Consider the following 21,551-nt stretch of genomic DNA (forward strand, 5'->3'; position numbering starts at 1 on the left):
ATTGTGCAGGACCTTGTAGAAAATGTGTGAGGATTTTACATTTGTAATATGGGCAGTAGGAAGTCAAGTTTTAAAGCAGGGAAATCCCATGATGAAAATTTTCATTTTCAAGTGATGTGTGGTTGCTCTGTGGGGATGGGCAAGTGGACTTTAGTAGATGACACTGCGCTGGTGTTGGTGTAGAAGGTCAAGCGCCGTTTCTGACACTGGCATCCCACATCAGAATGCCAGCTGCTGTGCTTCTGACTGGTCACTGTCAGCCATGCAGGAGACCATGGTGGAGTTCCTGGCTTTTGGGGCTATTTGGGGAGTGAACCAACAAATGGAAGCTCTGTCTCCTCCTCTGTGTTGCTCTGCCTTTCAGAAAATATATTTATTTAAAAAGCTGGTGGTATGAGGCATTATGATCAAGCATGGTGGGAAGTAGCAAAATAGATTTTACATTTACCATTTGTATTTGAAGTAAAGAGGAATTAAAGAATATATGGGGGATTTAAAAAATACTGCAATACTCTGTGGAAAAGCTAATACTGAAAAAAATGCTGGAGCCTGCTGAGGGAAATGCTACATGAGAAGTGGCCCTAGGATAGTTTTCCATAGTGTTTGTGTAAAGACAACTATGAGACCTCTAAGAAACACTCAGAGTTGCGACATCCTCAGTGCACCTGAAAAGGTGTGCTGGGGACACTCCTGGGCTTACCTTATCATCTTTTCTCCTTAAGTCTACAATTGTAAAACTTTATACAGTTCCAACTTTCAACCAGCAGGAAAATCAGCATTATTCTATACTTGTTACATTAGCATCACTAGATGAACAAAGGAAAAACTAGTGATTAAAACACAGAATTGTTTCAGGTAAATTTTATTAAAAATAGCTTTATATTGGATACATGTTTACAGATACCATTTTAAGAGGTCCTAAGGCATTACAAATGTGGGCTCTGGCTTGCTTCACTGAGTGAAGATATAAAAACCCATGTCTGCCTGAGCACAGGTTTTAAGGCAGCAGCTAATGTAGGATCTTCAGAGTTCCTTTCTCTAGGGATGTTTTGTTCTCTTATGGTGATGGGTATGCAAGTGTAACTTAATTCTAAGAAAACATATGTGACGATCATTTAAAAGTTTTATTCATGGCAATTCTTTAGAAAGGAAAATTATAGAGTCTGTATAAGATTCTGGAACTTAGGTTACTTAAGAATCAACAGAAAGCAGTTTAGCTTGGAGTTTTGAGAATGGAAGAAAAGACATACAAGGGCTAAGATGTAAGTAGGGACTTGATAAAACTTGCTTGAAAGTATTCATATGGTAATTTTACTGATTTTTGTGGAAAAAAACCCTGACTTGTGTTTGGAGGTGGAAATCTTTATAATTAAGGATACCTTTCTTAAAAGTATAGCTCCATGTTGCGATGCTTGGGTGTTGAGATCTGATTTGCCCAAAAGTCACTTGCTCAATATAAAGTGCAGTTGACCCTCATTTAGAATTCTTTCAGAGCATTAACTAGTGGTTTATAATAAATATCCATGGATAATCTTATTGGCTTTAAAAATACTATAAAATGGAAATAAAAAGATTTAACTTATATTTACAACAAAACAAACACAAGCATCAATCATGAAATTAGAGAGGGTCACATTTTAATTCCTGAATTTTACAGTTCAGCATTAATATCACCACATGTATACAAATGGTGTAAAACAAGTACAGTGGTATCTTTAATACAAAATAAACATCTGTTTTATGGAAAAACTATAATTCGTATCTACACAGTCCATCTTTTCCAAATAATAGTCAAAATTAAAATTAACTACAAAATCTCCAAAAAACAGGGGAACTACTTCAATTTAAGCTATTCCAGGAAAAATGGACCCTAAACACAAAGGTGACCAAAAGACTGTAGTTGGTATTCCTATTTTAGAATTTTTTTTCCCAATGAAATAAATTGTTGTTTGGGGACATTTTCCTCAATTTAGCATGATCTCAGATCATAGATGAGTAAACGAACATTAAAATATTTACAGTTAACTTGGCTGTTCTAAAAAATAAAACCTCTTAACTATTTGCCTCCATTATTTTAAATTCATCAACGTACATGGAATGTGCTTTTATTCTTTTTAAAAAGCAGCTTTCAAAGTCCATCCTTTTTCTTCCCTGGAGACACTTCATATGCTGCATGCTGATGCCGACACCTACGGTGGCTTCCTGGAGTTATCAAATGCTACATAATGTAGCACTATCCTTTCTTAGTCTTTAAAACTTGCCTCAGCACTGGGGACAGTGACAACTTCACTAATTAGGCAGAAAGTGTCCTCCAAATGTCTGCCATAGAAAAGTATATCGATGGTAGTTGATAACGTTTTGTTCTAAATACCCCCAAGTCATTCAGGATACTACTGAACTGATTCTTGGTTTCTGCCATCCCTAAAAGTGCTGATTTTAAAGTTTTATTAACAAAACTGTCCATTTTGAATCCAATTTGTTTTTGTCAAAACAACTACTGCAAGTTCATGGTAAATGTGAGCTGTACACTGATATACTTCCAACTACCTAAAAGGTTGAATTCTGTGAAATCTTCAAAGAGATGGTGGTCCCAACAGCTTAACTTTATCTTTTATGATAGATGAATTTTTTTCTCATAAAAATCTATTTTAAAAAGAGGCAGATGATTAAAACAACAACATGGCCAGCACCATTATACAAGTAATGTTATTGGGTTTGCAACTCAAGTTTTGTAACTGGTTCTAGATTGGAACCCTGGAGCAACCCTGCACTACTGTCACTTTATCAACCTTTTCTTTGCCCACAAACCATCCCAAAACCTGAGGTTTTCCTTGCTGAGAAGCTACTTCCTAGGTCTGGTTACGAACTTTTTTTTTTAAGAGACTGAAAGGCAAACCCCGTAACTGTTAGCAAGCGATGGCATTCCTGGCAAGCCTGGTTTTCACCAGCACTAAACTCACCCAGCTGATAACTCCGTGTACATTTATGAGTTCAAGTGAGAAACCTTTCTGATTCACACATTCAGCTCATTGAACAGCTGCAGCATTTCAGTAAGACCAATGTTAATGGTTCTCCTGTAAAGTACTTTATGAGCCAAGACGAGGTCTTTTCCTGGGGGATGTTTCTTCTTCTTCTTCTTCTTCCTCTTCCTCTTCATCATCAGGATAATCCACTAAGCCAACCAAACTTCCCTAGTGAAGAATCAAAACAAATTTTGAAATCATATGGAACTTAAAAAGTTTTTAGTGTAATACAGTCACATAAACATAGTAGAAATCATGTTTACACATCACATTTATCTGACATTAACAGTGAATTTGCTAAAGGAATCACTTGACATTATGGATAGTATAAACTGGTGGTAGTATCTCCCTGAACTTCACTATTTGCTTTTTGGATTTTTTAAAAGAAGATTTATTTATTTATATTGCAAAGTCAGATATACTGAGAGGAGGAGAGACAGAGAGGAAGATCTTCCATCCGATGATTCACTCCCCAAGTGATCGCAATGGCTGGATGCTCGCCTGTCTGAAGCCAGGAGCCGGGAGCTTCTTCTGGGTCTCCCACACACGGGTGCAGGGTTCCAAAGCTTTGGGCTGTCCAGAACTGCTTTCCCAGGCCACAAGCAGGGGGCTGAATGGGAAGCGGGGCTGCCAAGATTAGAACCAACGCCCGCAGGGGGACTGGTATGTGCAAGGCGAGGACTTTCGCCACGAGACCACCATGCCGGGCCCCAAAGATGAACAATTTTAAGAACATTGGCAAAGCTTTAGTAAGACAGTCATAGTCATGTATACTCGTGAGATTAAAAGCTGGTTTACACTTTCTGGAGAAGAATTTGATAATATGTGGAAACAAAATATTCTAAAATGTTAACAACTCCAACAGACAAAGGAAATGCCAAAATCAAAGAGTTACTAAGCAGGACTGGGCCTTGGGAACTGGTTAGGCTGCTACTTGTTTGAGTCCAGGCTACTCTTCTGCTTTGAATCAAGTTTCATACTAGAATGGAAAGTGAGAAGGCAGGGGTAAGATGATGAAGTACTTGGGTGCGTACTACTAGTGTGGGAAGACGGACTCCTGACCTCAGTCTGGCCCTGAACCTGGTTGAGGTGGCCACGTGGGGAGGAAACTAGCAGATGAAGGTCTCTGTCTCTTCTCCCTTTTCTCTTACTTTGCCTTTAAAATAAACAAACCAACCTTGGGAAAAATGGTAGGATTGGAGGAACAGGTAACAGAAGGACAATTACATATATGAGAAAAGTATCCATTACATGGAATTAAGAGTTTTTTAAAAATATATATATCTGGCCGTTGCGGTCACTTGGGGAGTGAATTATCCGATGGAAGATCTTCCTCTCTGTCTCTCCTCCTCTCTCTATATATCTGACTTTGCAAAAGAAAAAAAAAATTAATCTAAATAAAAATAAATCCAAATAAATAAATAAATAAATAAATAAAATGAAATTCTAACAAATACAAGATATAAAAATGTGTTTATAGAAGCATTCAAAAAAAACGAATGTAAAGAAATATAAAATGTTAGCAGTCATGCTCTGATGACACATAAGCATTGTCTGTTTTTTTTATTTTGTTTCTATAAATTCTTCAGTAAAAATGAAATGACTTTATAGACAGAAAATGCAAAGTTTGCTGTGCTAGTGCACGTACCTTGGTAGCTGTGACTGACGCAGCCAGGCCTGTCGTTTTGGAAGAGGACCCGTTTGAATGTGCTGGTGCTGTCTGAGCCACTACACATTTACTGTTTGTACTGTTTGCTCCATTGGCAGCACTGGCAGAGTGGGAGAAAGTGAATTTGAAGCTACCAGAAGATGTTCTTTTAGGAAGGTTTTCCTTGTCTTCACTTTCTTTTGCTAAAGCAAAAGTAAAATTGCAAAATTACCTGTAGGCACACACTTGTGAGAAGCTCTTGGTCTGGCCTAGCCCCAGTTGTTTGAACCATTTGAGGAAGTAGAGCAGAGGATGGCAGATCTCTGTCTCTCAGACTGCCTCTTTAACTCCCTGCCCTTCAAATAAATAAAACCTACAATAAATAAATGAATCTTAATTCCATAAAAAAGTTAAAGCATATTTTAAAGCCACTATGTTTTACCTTTCCTCTTCTCTTGATAATGTTTTTATGTAACTTGTTTTTAAAGACCAGTAAAAAATTTCAAAGAACAAAGCAACTTCCTTAGGCTCAGTTTTCTCAGCTACAAGGCACAGATGGAATGTTCTAGAAGCTTCCTATGGATCTAGATGGTCTTTAATACTATTGAGGACTTCAATATAGAAAAAAAGCCAAGAATGCAAGGTATCAGTAGAGCAAGCAATTTATAAATAGCATATGAATAATATAATCATCTTAAATATGAGAAGAATTCTTATACAGATTTGGAAAAAGAAAGTTTATTTTCGAAGGACATCTTTCCATATAAAATTTATATATTTCTTGTTTTATAAGTGATGACTAGACCTTCACAAGCAACTGAGATTCTTAACAAGCATTTTTAACAGGAGGATGCATGACAGAGAAATTCAGAATTCTAATACCTTTTTTAGTCTCCATAAATTTTTCGTAGCTATCAGGAAAATCATCTTCTGGTTTAGATTTTTCAACTGGTGGCACAATTGCTTTTCCTTCCTCCTCTTCATCTTCATTAAACCACATTTCTTCATCCTCTTCCAAGGCTTTTGCATCTCTGCGAAATCTGTTACTACGCAATATAGATGGTACACTGTAAGAAATACATCACAAATATTGAGTAGTGATTGAATGTTCAGATTAAATTTGAGGGAAAAAGGTGAGGAACTGAAATATTTTTTGTGGAGTGTAATTTATGACACAATCATCCTAGTGATGACAAAAGATAAAGATACACACATTCCAAAATATTTTCAGATGTTCTAAACTATACTAAGAATTGATCTTAATCTACAATATGGGGTGGTAACTCATCATGTAATGGATGCAAGGTAGGGGAGGACAGCCTACTTTCCTGTTTCTACAACCTTATGCTATCTAGTGCTGTAAAGATAATTCCTTTGTAACCTTCATAGGTAAGATCTAAACTACAAATGGCTTTGGATGCAATTTTGTAGGCTATAAATGCAATATACTTAAACAATACCTGTTCAGTTTCTGATTTTGTCTGTCTTTTTCTTGCTCATATTTAGTCTTCAATCCTTTGAATGTCTGAACATATTCAATCGATTCAAGTGCTTTATAAAAGTTTTCAACTATATGTGCAGTAAGAGACTTGAGATCTTCCTGTATAAGCACAAAATTTATAATTCAAATATAATACATGGCTTATTAGAAGAACTTTAAAATTTTTTTATGGTTTTAAAGATGACTAAAAAGGCTTTAAAAAATCACCTTCCAAAAATAAATGTCCTTGTTTCTTTATACATGAGTCAGGACTCCACAGAAAACTTGGAAAAAAGGTGAGGCAATTCATTAGAGCCCTTTTGAGGGACTACAAAGAACATTTGAAAAGTAAATGGAGTTTAGTTTGTGTCTTCTGTTTATATTTTACATTTACATGGCAATTTATAATATTATAAAAGCACATTTACATACAATTTCATTTGTTCTTCACAAGAATTTCATAAAGTACATATTATTATTCCAAGATTTTTCTTTTCTTTTCTTTTTTTTTTTTGAAGAAAAACATCTCAAGTCCTTGGGCCACTGGATCCACATGGGTGAACCAAAAGAAGCTCCTGATTTCAGATCAGCCCAGCCATTGTGGCCGTTTCCAGACAGATCTTTCTTTGTCTCTCTTTCTCTATGTGTAACCCTACCTTTCAAATGAAACTAAAGTCAATTTTAAGGTTTACTTATTTTTATCTGAAAGACAGATTTACAGAAAGACACAGAGAAAGATTTTCCATCTGCTGGTTCACTAGTTCAAACAGCCTCCCAGGGCTGGAGCTGAGTCAATCTGTAGTAAGGAGCCAGGAGCCTTTTCTCAGTGTCCCATGTAGGTGCAGTGGCCCAAGGAGTTGAGCCATCCTCCACTGCTTTCCCAGGCTTAAGCAGCGAGCTGGAGTAGAAGTAGAGAAGCCAGGACTAGAACTGGTGCCCATGTGGGATGCTGGTGCCATAAGGCAGAGGATTAGCCTGTTGAGCCAATGCAGAGGCCCCAATAAAATAAATCTTAGAATGAAAAAAAAAAAAAAAGAGGGGGATTAGTCTAATCTAAATAAAAATAAGCACATTTTCCCCTTAACTATGTTATTACATAAATCCGGAGAAACTACTTGGAATTTTACTTGTTTATTTCTGTAGCTTTTAATACTTTGTGAAAAAAATCTACATCTATTGCCTAGTTACATTAAGGATTTTAAGTCTTGAAACTAGTTTGTTTGGACATCTCAATACACAGCGTGCAAAGAAAAAAATCAGAAACCTAGGCAAAATGGAATCAATGTATTCAACTAATCAAATTTATTTTCAGAAAAATGTAAATTCAATGCTGGAAACAGAATTGGTTTCATTTTATCAATATTTTACTAAATTTTTAAAGGAAAACATGAAAGTTTAGTTCTGGTATTAGAGTTCATTCATTAAATTCTGATTCAGACACACAGTGAACTATGTTTCTTTTTTTCTAATACTAATGACTATTTGAATATATTTTTCCTGATTTCAAAAGCTAGATGGCAAATGACCATTGCTTAGAGAAACAATCCAGTCAGCCAAATTACCTTCATATAAGAATAGGATGTCATCAGCCAAAATCTAATTTGTAAGAAATAAAACTAGAGAATATACTTCTAACTTGGACTATCTTCAAGCTCTTTCCAACTAGATGGCCCAATGTCTTGGGACTCTGCACTCACGCAGGAGACCCGAACAGGCTTCTGGCTTCGGATAGACTCAGCTCTGGCCTTTGTGGCCAGCTGGGGAGTGAACCAGGTGATGGAAGATCTTTGTCTCGCCTTCTCTATGTACATCTGCCTTTCCAATAAAAATAGAGTAAGTTTTTTTAAAAAAAAAAAAACTCGACTATTACTATTCACTAAATCCACATGGTAAAAATTTCAGTTGAATAGGAACAGATTCTATGATACATTGGGTAAAACAACTTGAAAAAAAACAGGGGTAAAGAAATCACATTGTTTATTTTTTTACATAGTGATGTTCTCTAACATCAACTTACCACTCTTATAAACTCAAACAACTCAATAACAGCTGAATTTAATAGATTGTACCGAGTTCCATTATCCAGTAGAGCATTTATAACTGGTTCAAACAGATTTCCTTTGGTGATGTAACGATTATAAAATTCATCTTTCAGGCCAATTATCCGCCGCATAAAACGAAGAGCACCTAAGTAAAAATGAAACAGTAAGACGATGATCTTACATAATATCCAGATATTTCTTCCATAAAGCAATTATAATTTTTCCAAAATGAAAATAAATCTGTTCACTAAAATAGATGACCAACAAAAAAACCACTTAGAAGGGAAGACTAATCAAAAACTGTACAACTTGGGGCCAGCACTGTCGCCTAGTGGGTTAAGGTGCCACAGGTGACCCCAGGAAATCACATGAGCAATGATCAAGTCCTGGCTGCTCCACTTTTGATCCAGTTCATAGATCCAGAACATAGATCCTTTATAAGTAAGCACAGAACTATAATAATGTAACTATTCAAGATAAACTAGGTAAAACTAATTTTAAGTTATTACGAAAGAACAAATGAAACCATGATGAGGACATGGCAGGACTGGCTTTAGAAACAACAGTGCGATCATTTCATCTGGGGAAACTGAAGGACAGACAGTGGAAAGTTATATACAGGATAGAAGTTAATGTGCTGTGTAACAAAGATGATTTTTCAACTCAGCAGCAAACACACAGTATAGCTAATACACATATTTGACATTGTTGGCTATCGTGTAGAAAAGAATTAAGCTGGACTTACCATGTAAACCATACACAAAAACAAACCTTAGATGTATTACATACATAAACGTAAAAAAGTAAGTAATAAAAATATTGCAAGAAAATGGAGGGGAACATTTGTATAATCGTGGGGACTTTCTTAAAGATAAAAAATTAAAATCTCATCAAACAAAATAAAAACATATCTGACATAATAAAATTTTTAACAGTTACATGGAAAAGAGCATTGTAATCACAGGCAAAGACAAAAGATAAATGAGACTGGGAAAAATCCCACTAAAACATGATAAACTGTTAATCCAAAGTTTTGTAAGAAAATGGTAGCAGGAAATTCACAACAAATAAAAATGAAAATTATGTCAAAACATGGAAGCCGGAATGAGGAGCCAGAGCTGGAAATGAAACTCAGTCCCTCTGCTGTGGGATGTGAGTTTCTTCACTTGGTTTTGGTTTAACTTTAGACCAAATGCCTGGCCAATCACAGCTATATGTTAACTTCTTTTTGGGCCAATGCACCCTTGTGTAAGAACTGGAGGAAAACTCCTGGCTCCCTGCCAGGATGGATGGAAGATCTCTCTGTCTCTCCCTCTTTCTCTGTAACTCTGAGTCTCAAGTAAACAAATAAACTTTCTTTTTTAAAGATAATCTTGTAATATGGATAATGGCAAAACAATTAGTTTAAGGGCCACAGTATGAAATGTTATTCTGCTACACACAGTAGACAAAAAGTACTCTTCTACACAGTAACAACCAAACTAGAGCACTACCAAGGGTTTTAGAAATGTGTTAGCATGATTCTGATTTATAAAGTAAATTATGACAGCTCAGCGAGGCCTGCAGAGGACCTCCAGCATTGTGGTAGGTACCAGGATGGTACTAGGATGGAGGATGGAGGGCAGAATAAACTGGACAACTCTCCTGGTCAAGCCTTGAAGGTCAGTTATCTTGGCAAGTGGAGATTCTAAGGTGGAGTATATCAGCAATGGAAGGAAATCCTTGGAAGAATTTCCTCAATTTTGGAGCAACAAAATCAAAACCACTTAAGCAGTACCCTCAGAGCATGCTCCACATTAGGGACTCTAGAATGACTTTCAGTGGCTGTCCTCCATGCCCCGGTACTGATGTGGTTAGGCTGTTGCTAGCAGCCCTCTCCCCTTTTCCTGGATACAGGAAGAACAAGAAAAAACAAAATAAAACAAAACAAAAGCAACTGGAAGCAGTTGTCTCATACACTTTCCCCTACACTTTGACCCTTCTATTCCTAATTAGTGGTCTATATGGGCATACACCATCTTAACTATGTTAAAAATATATATATGATAAATTAAAAAAACCCATAGCTTTTGTGTGGGAAATATTTCTGTAAATTCGTCCAGTTTGAAAGTAATGAAAAGAAACAATGCAGGCAATAACACTAGCTACTCTAAGGCCATAAACATACAGGAAGATAGATCAACTTTTTTTTTTCTTTTTTAGCATTTTGTGGTCAGAATACAACTACAAAGATTTTTTCATTTAGAAGAAGGGGGCTTCTTTTATTTCTATTTGGAGATGAAATTATCAAAATAAATGAGAACTTCAGTTTGCAAAAAATCAATGCCGAAGTAATCGTCAGGAAAATTATAAAATATCAGTACTAAATGATAGTGTGAGGAAGTAGATGTAAAAGACCAAAAGACAGGTGCTGCCAACGAAATACTGCCACTGCTCACAGTATTACAGCACAGAAGTTAGTCTAAAGGTATTTTTATGTGAGCGTGAAGTAGGCTGGGAACTACTGTAATTTTTCACATTCTTAGTCCTGAAACAAGAACAGGAAACAAGAGTAGGATTTCCTAAAATCATATAATAAACAGCACATACAATGCTAAAAATAAAAAATAACTCCAGATAGGTAACTTCAGCTTTTGCCAATATGCTTTGCAACAATATTCATTAAAAGAGTTACTTACACAAGGCCAGGAAAGTATGCTTTGAATTCATCAAGACCAAGACTCTTCTTAGCAAGTCCTTATTCATAATATAATTTTTAATGTGGTATGTGTGATGTTCCACACAAAATGTGAGTAATTCTAAAATTAAGGCAAGTAGCTGTGCTGTTTGATAATTATCTACAAAAAAAAAGTTACCTCGTGAAAATATTGTATATCAAAAGTAAATCTTACACGTTGTATTTTAGAAAAGTTAAATTATTTATCCTCCTTTTTATAGCAACAGGCCACATATTTTTACATGTTCATTAGTAAACTCTTTAAAAGTATCACCAATTTTACATATTAAACAGATAGGCTATTTTAATAATGTTAGCAAAACAAAAATTCAGCCAGGCAAACAAAGTCTTAATTGCAGATTGTTTCTTTGTTACGTTTCCTTAATGAGTGCAATCAGTAGTAATGCATATATGAAAAGATCTACAAGAAAAATTACCATGTAGCAAGATAACCTTCCACTGGTGAAGTTGGCATCCCAATGGGAGGCCAGTTCGAGTACTGGCACTCTACTTCCAATCCAGGTCCTGCTAAGTGGCTGGGAAAGCAGGGAAGGCTGTTCCAAGGCTTTGGGCCCGTTCGCCCTTACAGCAGACCTGGCTGAAGCTCCCGCCCTCCTAGCCTTGGATCAGCCTAGCTCTGGTCACTGCAGCCACCTCGGCAGTAAATCAGTGCATGGAAGATCTCTGTCTTTCCCTCTCTGTTTGTAACTGATCTTTTGAGTAAAGAAAATAAATAAATTCTTAAAAATAAATAAATGATTTGAAGACATAAAGGAAAGAGCATTTTTGGTCACTCTACTATCATGTGAATATATCAGGTCAAGATTTCTGTAACCAATTTTTAAAATATCAACTCATAATGTTCATCCTAGTGAAATAAACAAGCTCCCCCCGCCACTCCTGTTCAAGAGGATTTTGTTTATATGAAGACAAGTCAAAAAATTTGTTGAAAAATGGAACTAAATAATATTTTTTGCAAATTCATGGAAAGATTTCATACTGCATCCTTAACATAAGATTTTAATGTATGTCAAGGATAATTTCACGCTGTGGTATTCATACTTTGGCCAAGAAAATACTAAGATGTAAGAAAATTATGGAATCACAGCCTTATGGAACACATTAAAAAATCATCTAATAAACCTTCAATACAAGTAAAGAATAACATGTGCTTCTCAGGACAAAATAGATTCTTTCCTCAATTTTCAAATTTAATTTATAAAAGAATCCTACTAATGATCTACAGTGCCAAACATTCTGTTTTTACTCCCCTACTTAATGGCTCATTAGAAAATGGCTCCTTTATAGCTTTGATGAACCTGCTACAGAGGAAAGACAGCAGGTGCACACACCACAGGTATCAATGCTACCATATCTATTTTGTATGTACTGATTCCAGTTACAAACAACAGTGTTTCAAATTCCAATTCACAGACAATAAGCTTTAATTATCATAAAGCCTAGATCCTAAGTAAAAGGTCTCAGTTAAGCAGATTAAAAAAAGGATGGTGTCCTCAACTTTTAGACAGTATCCTCTGAAAAAAATGTCATACAGGAAAGTATAAATTTAAAAAGAAAAACAGAAAGCAAAGTCCCATTTGTTTTCTTTTACACTGGAAGAAGAAGTGGATTTTTTTTTCCTTTGGAACAAAGGAAAATATAAACATATTCTTGGATTCTGTGAAGGTTGAAAAATACATTTTCTGAGACTTATAAAAAAGCTTTTAATTTGCACTATTTCATAAAATATATAATTTTACTTACCAGGACAAATTGTGTTGTTTCTGTTAGACTCAATTATATTATCTAATAAAAAGAAATAAAAATCAATTATCAAAGTAATGTTGTATGACATGTCTAATACAAATCATATTTTCAGTCATCATCTCCTTATGATAATCATTGAACACTGACTACACTGGTCAAACACTACACTCAAGGTCTTTAACAGAATTGAATACAGATGTGGATTTATTAAAAAAAACCATACAGCACAATATTTTTTTTATCAAAATGTTTTCGTTATTTTTTTGTATTTGAAATAAAAAGAAAAACAGAAAAACTCCTAAAAAGCTGATAATAATCTTTCAGTTTCTTTTATTTATCATACAACAATGCAAAATAAACAAAAACCACAAAACAATGGAGTTCTAAAAATTCCAAAATAATGTCAAAATCATGGTATACCTTGGAAAGATTTTTTTTTTTTTAAATTTTATTACAAAGTCACATATACAGAGAGGAGGAGAGGCAGAGAGGAAGAGCTTCCATCCGATGATTCACTCCCCAAGTGACCACATTGGCCCAGTGTGCGCTGATCCAAAGCCGGGAACCTGGAACCTCTTCCGGGTCTCCCACGCGGGTGCAGTGTCCCAAGGCAATGGGCCATCTTCGACTGCTTTCCCAGGCCACAAGCAGGGAGCTGGATGGGAAGTGGAGCTGCCGGGATCAGAACTGGCGCCCATATGGGATCCTGGGGCGTTCAAGATGAGGACTTTAGCCGCTAGGCCATGCTGCCGGGCCCAGAAAGATTGTTTTAAAAAAATAATTTAACTAGGAACTGGTGCTCTGGTGTAGTTCACGAACCTGCAGTACTGGCATACAATATGGGTGCTGCTCTGGATCTAACTCCCTGCTAACGTGTGTGGCAATCAACGAACATAAGATTTTCCTCTCTCTCTGTATATCTTCTCTCTGTATATCTGATTTACTAATAAAAATAAAATAAATCTTAAAAAACAAAACACCAAAAAGTGGTAAGCTCCAAATTCAGCACACCTTGAGGGACAGGAGACTGGAATGAGGAATGGAAAAGCAGAAGAACGAGAATGAGGAAGTATACACAGCAAACTCTGGCTCTATCTGCAATGACTTTATAACTGGAAAAAGTCTAAAAAAAATCTGCTGTTGGTTTAAAAGAAGTGAAAACATGGGTGTCTGTTATATCTATCTTATCTAAATATTTCTATATGCCAGAAGCATTTTATTTTGAAATTAATACTGAAAATCCACTGTTTTGAGTTACAGGAATGGAGCATGTTTCTATATCCATTCAACTTTCTTAGTTGATATGTTGAAATTAATTTTAATTATTCTCAAATGTTATATATTTTATTTCACTATAGCAACACAACATACTTTAATTTTCTTCCATAACCCTAGTTTACTAGTTTTGCAAACACTCTGCTGAAATACCTCCTCTGAACCAGCATTCTCAGAGGTTAACATGTCTTCACATATTTGATTTTATCAACTGAGCTATGTTTATAAAAATCTTTTGTTTATGCTAGTATGCATGATACATCTTCAGAAAACCTATAGTGAACACATACTATGGAAAAATACAGATTTGATACATTTTTTTGATACCTTTTAATTTCATTTTCATGACTTTCTGAGATACCCTGTATTATGGCATTTAACTACCAGGTGCCCAGCATTACAGACTGATGAAAGTTAATCCCTCCCATCTATGGATAAACTGAATAGTGTAGAACTTAATTTACAAACCGACAGCAAAACAAGTATCTGTAACCAAAACTTGTAAGGATACTTAGAGCCAGAAATTGCAGCTAATAAATTATGGCTAAATTTTATTTAAAAAAAAGGTAATACAGAAATACAATAATACGTATTCTAAAAAATCCAAGTTGCTGTAATAAACTGATATTGTACATTTAAAGAACTCATATCGGGCTTGGCAGCGTGGCCTAGTGGCTAAGGTCCTTGCCTTGATCCCATATGGCCGCTGGTTCTAATCCCGGCAGCTCCACTTCCTCTCTATCTCTCCTCCTCTCAGTATATCTGACTTTGTAATAAAAATAAAATAAATCTTAAAAAAAAAATTCATATCTCTCAAAAACATCTTTTCCTCTACTCTAACCAGCTTGTTCGATTAACCCACTTATCCTTACTCCTCATGCTGTGAAATTAAGAGGACCTTCACTGCACCTCACTGTGTCAAACTGTTCTGAGAAATGGTGGTTCCCTTAAGGTATTTTTTTTCTAATACAGGCAATGTAGTGTCTGCCCCTATGTCACTCTAGATGTCAATTCTAACAGTTTTAGAGAAATGTTTTTTTGCTAAGTGTCTGCATCTCCATTTTTCAAAGTACACATCTTGCCACATTTGGTGCATGATCTTTTTCACAGAGACTCAAAAACAAAAGAAAACCATGACTTTATATCGCAGGTTAACTTTTTAAGAAATACTTTCTCTAGCACATAAATAACAAGTACACAGTCTGTTTTCAAATTTATTTCATCCTTCCATAAAAAAAGAAATCATAAACAAATAAAGAGAGCCTACCCTTTCCACATTTGTCTGCTGAAGTATTGGTCAAAAGTGGTGCTGTAAGGACATGCATACAATGGTTGTAGAAGAAATTTAGAAACTCACTTTTTTCAGTTTTCTGAAACAGAATTAGAAAGAATAATCTGTTACTTTTGAAATTAATAAAACATTTTCAAGAATTAGCAGTAAAGGTTATACACAAATAGTTACTCTAAGATACTGTGAAAGATCTAAAAATTACTTATATATCATGGAAGAACAAAAAATTAAATTCACTTTATTTTTATTATTGCAGAACTGAAATCTGTTGCATATTTTACATTAAAGAGAAATGAAAGCAAGAAAAAATCACACAGCATAGGTTTTTCTCACAAGTCATTTGGATCAAATTGTTTAGAAAATGTGATACAAATGTAACAAACAATCTTGTAAAACATGGTGACTAATGTTAATAACAAGGTATGATATACTTGAAAATTTATAACAGAGTAGATTTTAAAGTGTTCTGACTACAGAAAGATACATAAAAATGAAAATCTAAGGGACATATGCATTAGAACAGCATGCAACAAAACCACCAGTTTTCTATGTCTCATTTTGTACAATGTCCTGATTTTTCCCCCAAAATGCAACAAAAATTGATGAGACTATCTCATCCTTAAAAACAGTGACAAAAACTCCCATTCAAACCTGGTTTTTCAGAATAAATATTTTCAAATTAAAACAAAAAATAAACCAGTTATTAAGCCACATAAAAAAGCTGCTTGAATTTTCAAACTACAGATTTCACCTCTTCAATATCTGAAAAACTACTGAATGAATTTGGGGCCTCACAAAATAGCCTTGTGATTAAATTCTCATCTTGCATATACCAGGAATCCATACGGGCATTAATGTCCTGGGTGCTCTACTTCCCATCCTGCTCCCTGATTGTGGACTGGGAAGGTAGTGGGGAATGGCCCAAAACCTTGGGACCCTGCAGTGGTGTGGGAGACCTGGAGGAAGCTCCTAACTTCTGGCTTCGGATCGGTGCAGCACCAGCTATGTCTCATTCTCTCTGTAAATCTATCTTTCAAATAAAAATTAAAAACACAAACAAAACAAAAATACTGAATTAATTTATCAAGCCATTAGATGGATATATGAAATTTATTTAGTTTCAAAGCTGTATAATGTATAAAATGATACATGCCAATCTTCAGCCACTATGTTTTATGCAATTGGACCCACAGAGTTTTATGATTTGAAAACAATGTATATATTTTCTAATACTGAAGGAAAAAAAGTATGTCTGCACTGAGATAAGCATTAACAATTTAATTCTATAAATCTTTATTTATGACTTACACAGTCGAAATGATTTGCTATATATTTTCTTCTTTTTGTTGTAAGACAAATTATATCATCTTATTTACATTTTTCAATGTACAGATTAGCAGTATTAAGTATCTTTATATTATGTACCAATTTTAAGTGAGTAAAAAAAAGCCAAAGACCATAAATGGAATCCTTAACATTTTACTAAGATTTTATCACAATATTATTTTTTTTACAAATTGCTATAATTTCACTACTACCTGTGTGACAAATGTTTACAGTTACTCAAATTTTATTACAAAACCATCTAAAACTGAATGGCTAAAGTATCTTAAGCTCGAGGCAATTTCTTACATTAGTTGTAGCTAGCATATTCTCTGGATCAATTAGAGTACGAAGAAGTCCCATTAACTGCACAGCACCTCCAAGTTCTGGGTCAGTATCACAGATCATTTGTTCAATCAGTACATTAATAAGAAGAATATCCTGAAAGAAAACATTTTCCATTAGACTTGTTTTGATGCAATACAAACATAACAATGCAAAGAATTATGTCAAAGTCAGACCAAGAATAAACAAGTAATGGAAGGCTTATTTAACTTTCTTTCTCCCTGATATTTTCAAAGATTTAGGTACATGGTTGAGTGGAAAAACAGTATTTCACACAGAAAGTATGTCAAGTTTATAGGGAAGTGGAAGCAATTACAGATTCTCATCATAGTTAGCCTCAGGCATGAACTTCCAGGTTAACTAAGCAAACAGATCATCTAACCAGAAAATGATTTTTAGCAAAAAACAAAACAAACTAAAAAAAGGCGGGGAATCCAGTAAGCAGCTCTTCATTGCAGGTGGATGACTGAACATTGTTACCTAATAATCTACTTTTTCATTGTTACATAAATTCTGAGAAATGGCGTTAGGAGCATCAGAGAGAACTTAGTGTAACACGGATGGTACAGACTCTATCAATGTAGGCTACCTGGTATGTGTGTAGTCAATGCACATATGATAGAGATGGCCACTCTGGAGAGACATGAGGAACAGAACACCGTTAAGAGAAAAGATGACTGACAGATGAAAGTAATCACAGGCTACACGAGGTAGCTATGGGCATTAGCTGAAGTACTATCTTACAGCAACTTTCAATGAGCAGGGCTACTTTCTAATCTCATGGGACCACCATCACACATTATTATTAGGTTCAGGGTGTACATAGATTCAACCAACTGTGAATCAAATACTGAAAAAACCCAAATTTATCACCAGACCATGTAGAGTTTCCCTCCTTATCATATTCCATATACAAGTGTAGCAGCTACTTAAACACAATTTAAATTGTATTAGAAATTATATAAAGAATCTAGAGATGATTTAAAATATATGGGAAGATGTGTATAGGTTATACGCAAATACTACCACCATGCTATGTAAAGGTCTTGAGCATCCACAGACTTTGGCATTCACAAGAATGTGATAAAATCAATCTTCCCCTCTTCCCAACCTACCTCCCTCTCTGCCCCTCCGCATTCTTTCCCTTCTCCTCTCCTTCCCTTCCCTTTCTTTCAAGATTCAACAGACAGGGTGGCCAAAGCTGAAGCCAGGAGACAGGAGCTCTTCCTGCCTCCTGGGGTTTCCTACAGGTGTGGCAGGGGTCCAAGTACTTGGGCCATCTTCTGCTGCTTTTCCCAGGCCATTGGGAGGGAGCTACTTAGGAAGTGGACAGCCCAGACACAAACCAGCACTGATGTGGGATGCTGATGTCTCAGGTGGCAACTTTACCTACCACACACTACCAGCCCTATCTGGTGGATTTCTTCAGACACTAAAACACCTCAGGAAAAATCCAATTTTTTTTTCTTCAACCTGAGTCTCTAACAATAATTTCACTTAGATGAGAAAACTCATACAAAGCAGTTTCATCACAGTGACAATGAACATACTAACAAACAAATGCCAAATACCTTTTCCAAATGTCAGACTTATTCTTTTTTTTTTTTTTTTCAAAAAACTTTTAAAAAGATTTATTTCAGGAGCCTCTTCCAGGTCTCTTATGCGGGTGCACAGTCCCAAGGCTTTGGGCCATCCTCGACTGCTTTCCCAAGCCACAAGCAGGGAGCCGGATGGAAAGGGGTGTGGCTGGGACAGGGACTGGCACAGTATGGGATTCTGGTGTGTGCAAGATGAGGACTTCAGTCCATCATGCTGTTACTGAAGTGTTTCCCGACAATGTAGGCATGGACACTGTCATAGAGTCCATCATCTTAATATTAAAATGCATTCAATTCTGATCCAGCTCCCTGCTAATGCCTGGGACTGGGAAAGCAAGAGAGGCTAGCCCCTGCACCCACATTTGAGACCTGGAAGAAGCTCCTGGCTCTCAGCTTTGGACCATCCCAGCTCTGGCTGTTGTAACAATTGCGGAAGGAACCAGCAGATGGAAGGTCTGACTTTCCCCACTTCTCTTTGTAATTTTGACTTTCAAATAAAATAAATAAATCTTTAAAAAGATAGAAATTGAGCAAAGAATTTTTTTACAGTAAAAAAATCCCAGTAACTGCTTCTCTACATTTTATGTATCAACTAAACCTAAATAAAGAAATATTTCTAATGAAAACAGAAATCAAATCTTTAAGAGTTAAGATTCTAGGAGTTAGGGCCCGGCGTGATAGCGTAGTGGTTAAAGTCCTTGCCTTGAACGCCCGGGATCCAATATGGGCGCCAGTTCTAATGCTGGCAGCTCCACTTCCCATCCAGCTCCCTGCTTGTGGCCTGTGAAAGCAGTCAAGGACGGTCCAAAGCCTTGGGACCCTGCACCCGTGTGGGAGACCAGGAAAGAGCTCTTGGCTCCTAGCTTCAGACTGGTTCTGCTCCAGCCGTTGCAGTCACTTGGGAAGTGAATCATTGGACGGAAGATGTTTTTCTCTGTCTCTCCTCCTCTCTGTATATCAGACCTTCCAATATAAACAAACAAATGTTTGGGGAAAAAAAAAAAGATTCTAGGAGTTAACTGCTTACTAGGTTCATGGTGTAAAAGACATTTGTGGTCATCTTATGATGAATTACTTTCATTAAACATATCACTTTGGATGGAGCAATGAGAATGCTAATTTCAACAGTTCTTTTGAAAACGCTGATAGTAATATGAAACTTACCAAACAGTGAGATTATAAGAGGTTGACACGGATCAGTGTGTGGCACAGTGAGCAAAAACACTGCTCGTGACATCTATATCCCACATGGATGCTAGATTGTATGCTGGCAAAAACAGCAGAAATGGCCCAAGTGTTGAGTCCCTGAAACCCATATGGGAATCCTGAATGAAGCTCCTGGTTTTGGTCTACTTCAGGCTGTTAAGGCTACTTGGGGAATGAATCAGAGGATGGAAGATCTGTTTGTCTGTCCCTCCCTGTACTCTGATTTTCAAATAAATAGATAAATCTTTTTTTTTTAAAGACTTATAAATTATTTTATTCTTTAAGGTCAGATTTAGCATCACGAGGCATTAAAAAATTAAACACAAAACAAATTGTAATTTAATTCAACAGCACTTTGGCAATCATTAAAATAAAACCAGAAACAACAATTTTTCTCAATCAGGAACACCAATTCCCAGGAAAGTAAAAGCTGACAGAAACCAGACCTGTCTTAACAAGAAGTGCCAGAAGAGTTCTTTTAGGTGTGAATAGAACATTGATGGTGTAAAACTCACTGGTAAGGGTAAACAGACGAATTCAGAGTATTTCTAACAATGCCAAACATGGTGAAAGGCATTTGTATCTTTATATGAAGACTGAAAGAAAAAAAAATTCAAAATAACTATATAAGTATGTTAAGCTGCTAATATAATAAGCTGTGAAGCAGGTCATCAAAAACTTAAAAATTATGGAGGAATGAAGTGTGGAGTCTATTATTAGTTTCTCTTCCTTATTATTATTATTATTTTTTAATGAATTAAGTTACATTGCTGACAGTCCAAAACAACTTGTTACAGAGGTTGGTATTGTAGCACAGGAAGTTAAGCCAGTGCTTTCAATGACAGCATTCAGCATCAGTGCTTGGCTCAAGTCCTGGCTGTTCTGTTTCCTATCCAGCTCCCTGCTGGCACACCTGGGAAAGCAGTAAAAGTTGCCCAGAAAGCCTGTGCCTCGACCCCCCAGAAGTTCACGCTCCTGCTTTGGTTTGACTTAATCCCAGCCTTTGCTGTCATTTAGGGAGTGAACCAGCAGATGGAAAAACGAAAATCTCTTCTCTTGCTCTATCTCACTCATTTCAAATAAATGAGTAAATCATAATCAAGATGTTTTCTATAAAACTCATGGTAAGCACAAAGCAAAAACCTCTAACAGCCACACCAAAAACAGTAATCAAGACATGAAAATACACTATTAGAGAAAATCACTCAAATACCAAAGGAAAGTGTGAGATGTAGGAGGAAGGTAAGGAAGGATGGTGAAGGGGGAAAACAGGAGAGAAAGAAACTAGAAGCTTCAAAACGACAGCAGTAAGACTTGTCAATCCACAATCATTTTAACTGTAAATGGACTAAATTCTCCAACGTAAAGTGCAAAGTGACTGAGTGGAACACAATAAGCTTCAACTAATTTACTTCACCTCTAAGGATATCCAAAGACTGAAAGTGAAGGGATAGAAAAAATATTCCATGTTAAGTGGAATTCAAAAGAAAATAGCAGTAGCTATACTTACACAAAGAAGATCTTAACTAAATGCAATAAAAAGATACACAGATCATTATATAATGATGGAGAATTCAGTTCAGCAGCAAGAAATAACCATTGTAAATATATTTGCACACAGTCAAATGTATTTGCACACAGTCAGTACAATTAAATACATAAACAAACACCACTAAGAATACGGAGACCGTAATACTTTCAATAGTCCACTTTCAGCAATGTACAGAATATCCGCACAGAAAATCAGCAAGAAAACAAAAGAGCTAAATTCCACTCTAAATCAACTGGAATTTATAGGACATTTCGTGTAACAACTGCAAAACACACATCCTTCTCA

At 35.9% G+C, this 21,551-nt stretch overlaps 1 protein-coding gene across 2 annotated transcripts in view; it reads right to left on the reverse strand.

Moving 5' to 3' along the window:
* Window positions 1-2,598: 2,598 nt before the first annotated feature.
* The window catches only part of PPP4R3B (protein phosphatase 4 regulatory subunit 3B), a 44,112-nt gene continuing 25,159 nt past the window's right edge, over window positions 2,599-21,551 (reverse strand). The window contains exons 8-16 of one of the 2 annotated variants that reach the window (XM_036498044.2): window positions 16,875-17,006; window positions 15,219-15,321; window positions 12,674-12,715; window positions 10,872-11,030; window positions 8,169-8,338; window positions 6,132-6,271; window positions 5,554-5,717; window positions 4,672-4,874; window positions 2,599-3,191 (exon numbers count right to left, since the gene is read on the reverse strand). In XM_036498044.2, coding sequence (XP_036353937.2) covers window positions 3,087-3,191; window positions 4,672-4,874; window positions 5,554-5,717; window positions 6,132-6,271; window positions 8,169-8,338; window positions 10,872-11,030; window positions 12,674-12,715; window positions 15,219-15,321; window positions 16,875-17,006 — 1,218 coding nt within the window. In that variant the 3' untranslated portion in view covers window positions 2,599-3,086. Of the gene's footprint in view, window positions 3,192-4,671; window positions 4,875-5,553; window positions 5,739-6,131; window positions 6,272-8,168; window positions 8,339-10,871; window positions 11,031-12,673; window positions 12,716-15,218; window positions 15,322-16,874; window positions 17,007-21,551 lie in introns of both variants that reach the window. The other variant, XM_004580127.4, reaches the window with a different exon arrangement.

This window comes from Ochotona princeps, chromosome 8, assembly GCF_030435755.1.
Source record: "Ochotona princeps isolate mOchPri1 chromosome 8, mOchPri1.hap1, whole genome shotgun sequence".
Taxonomy (NCBI): Eukaryota; Metazoa; Chordata; class Mammalia; order Lagomorpha; family Ochotonidae; genus Ochotona; species Ochotona princeps.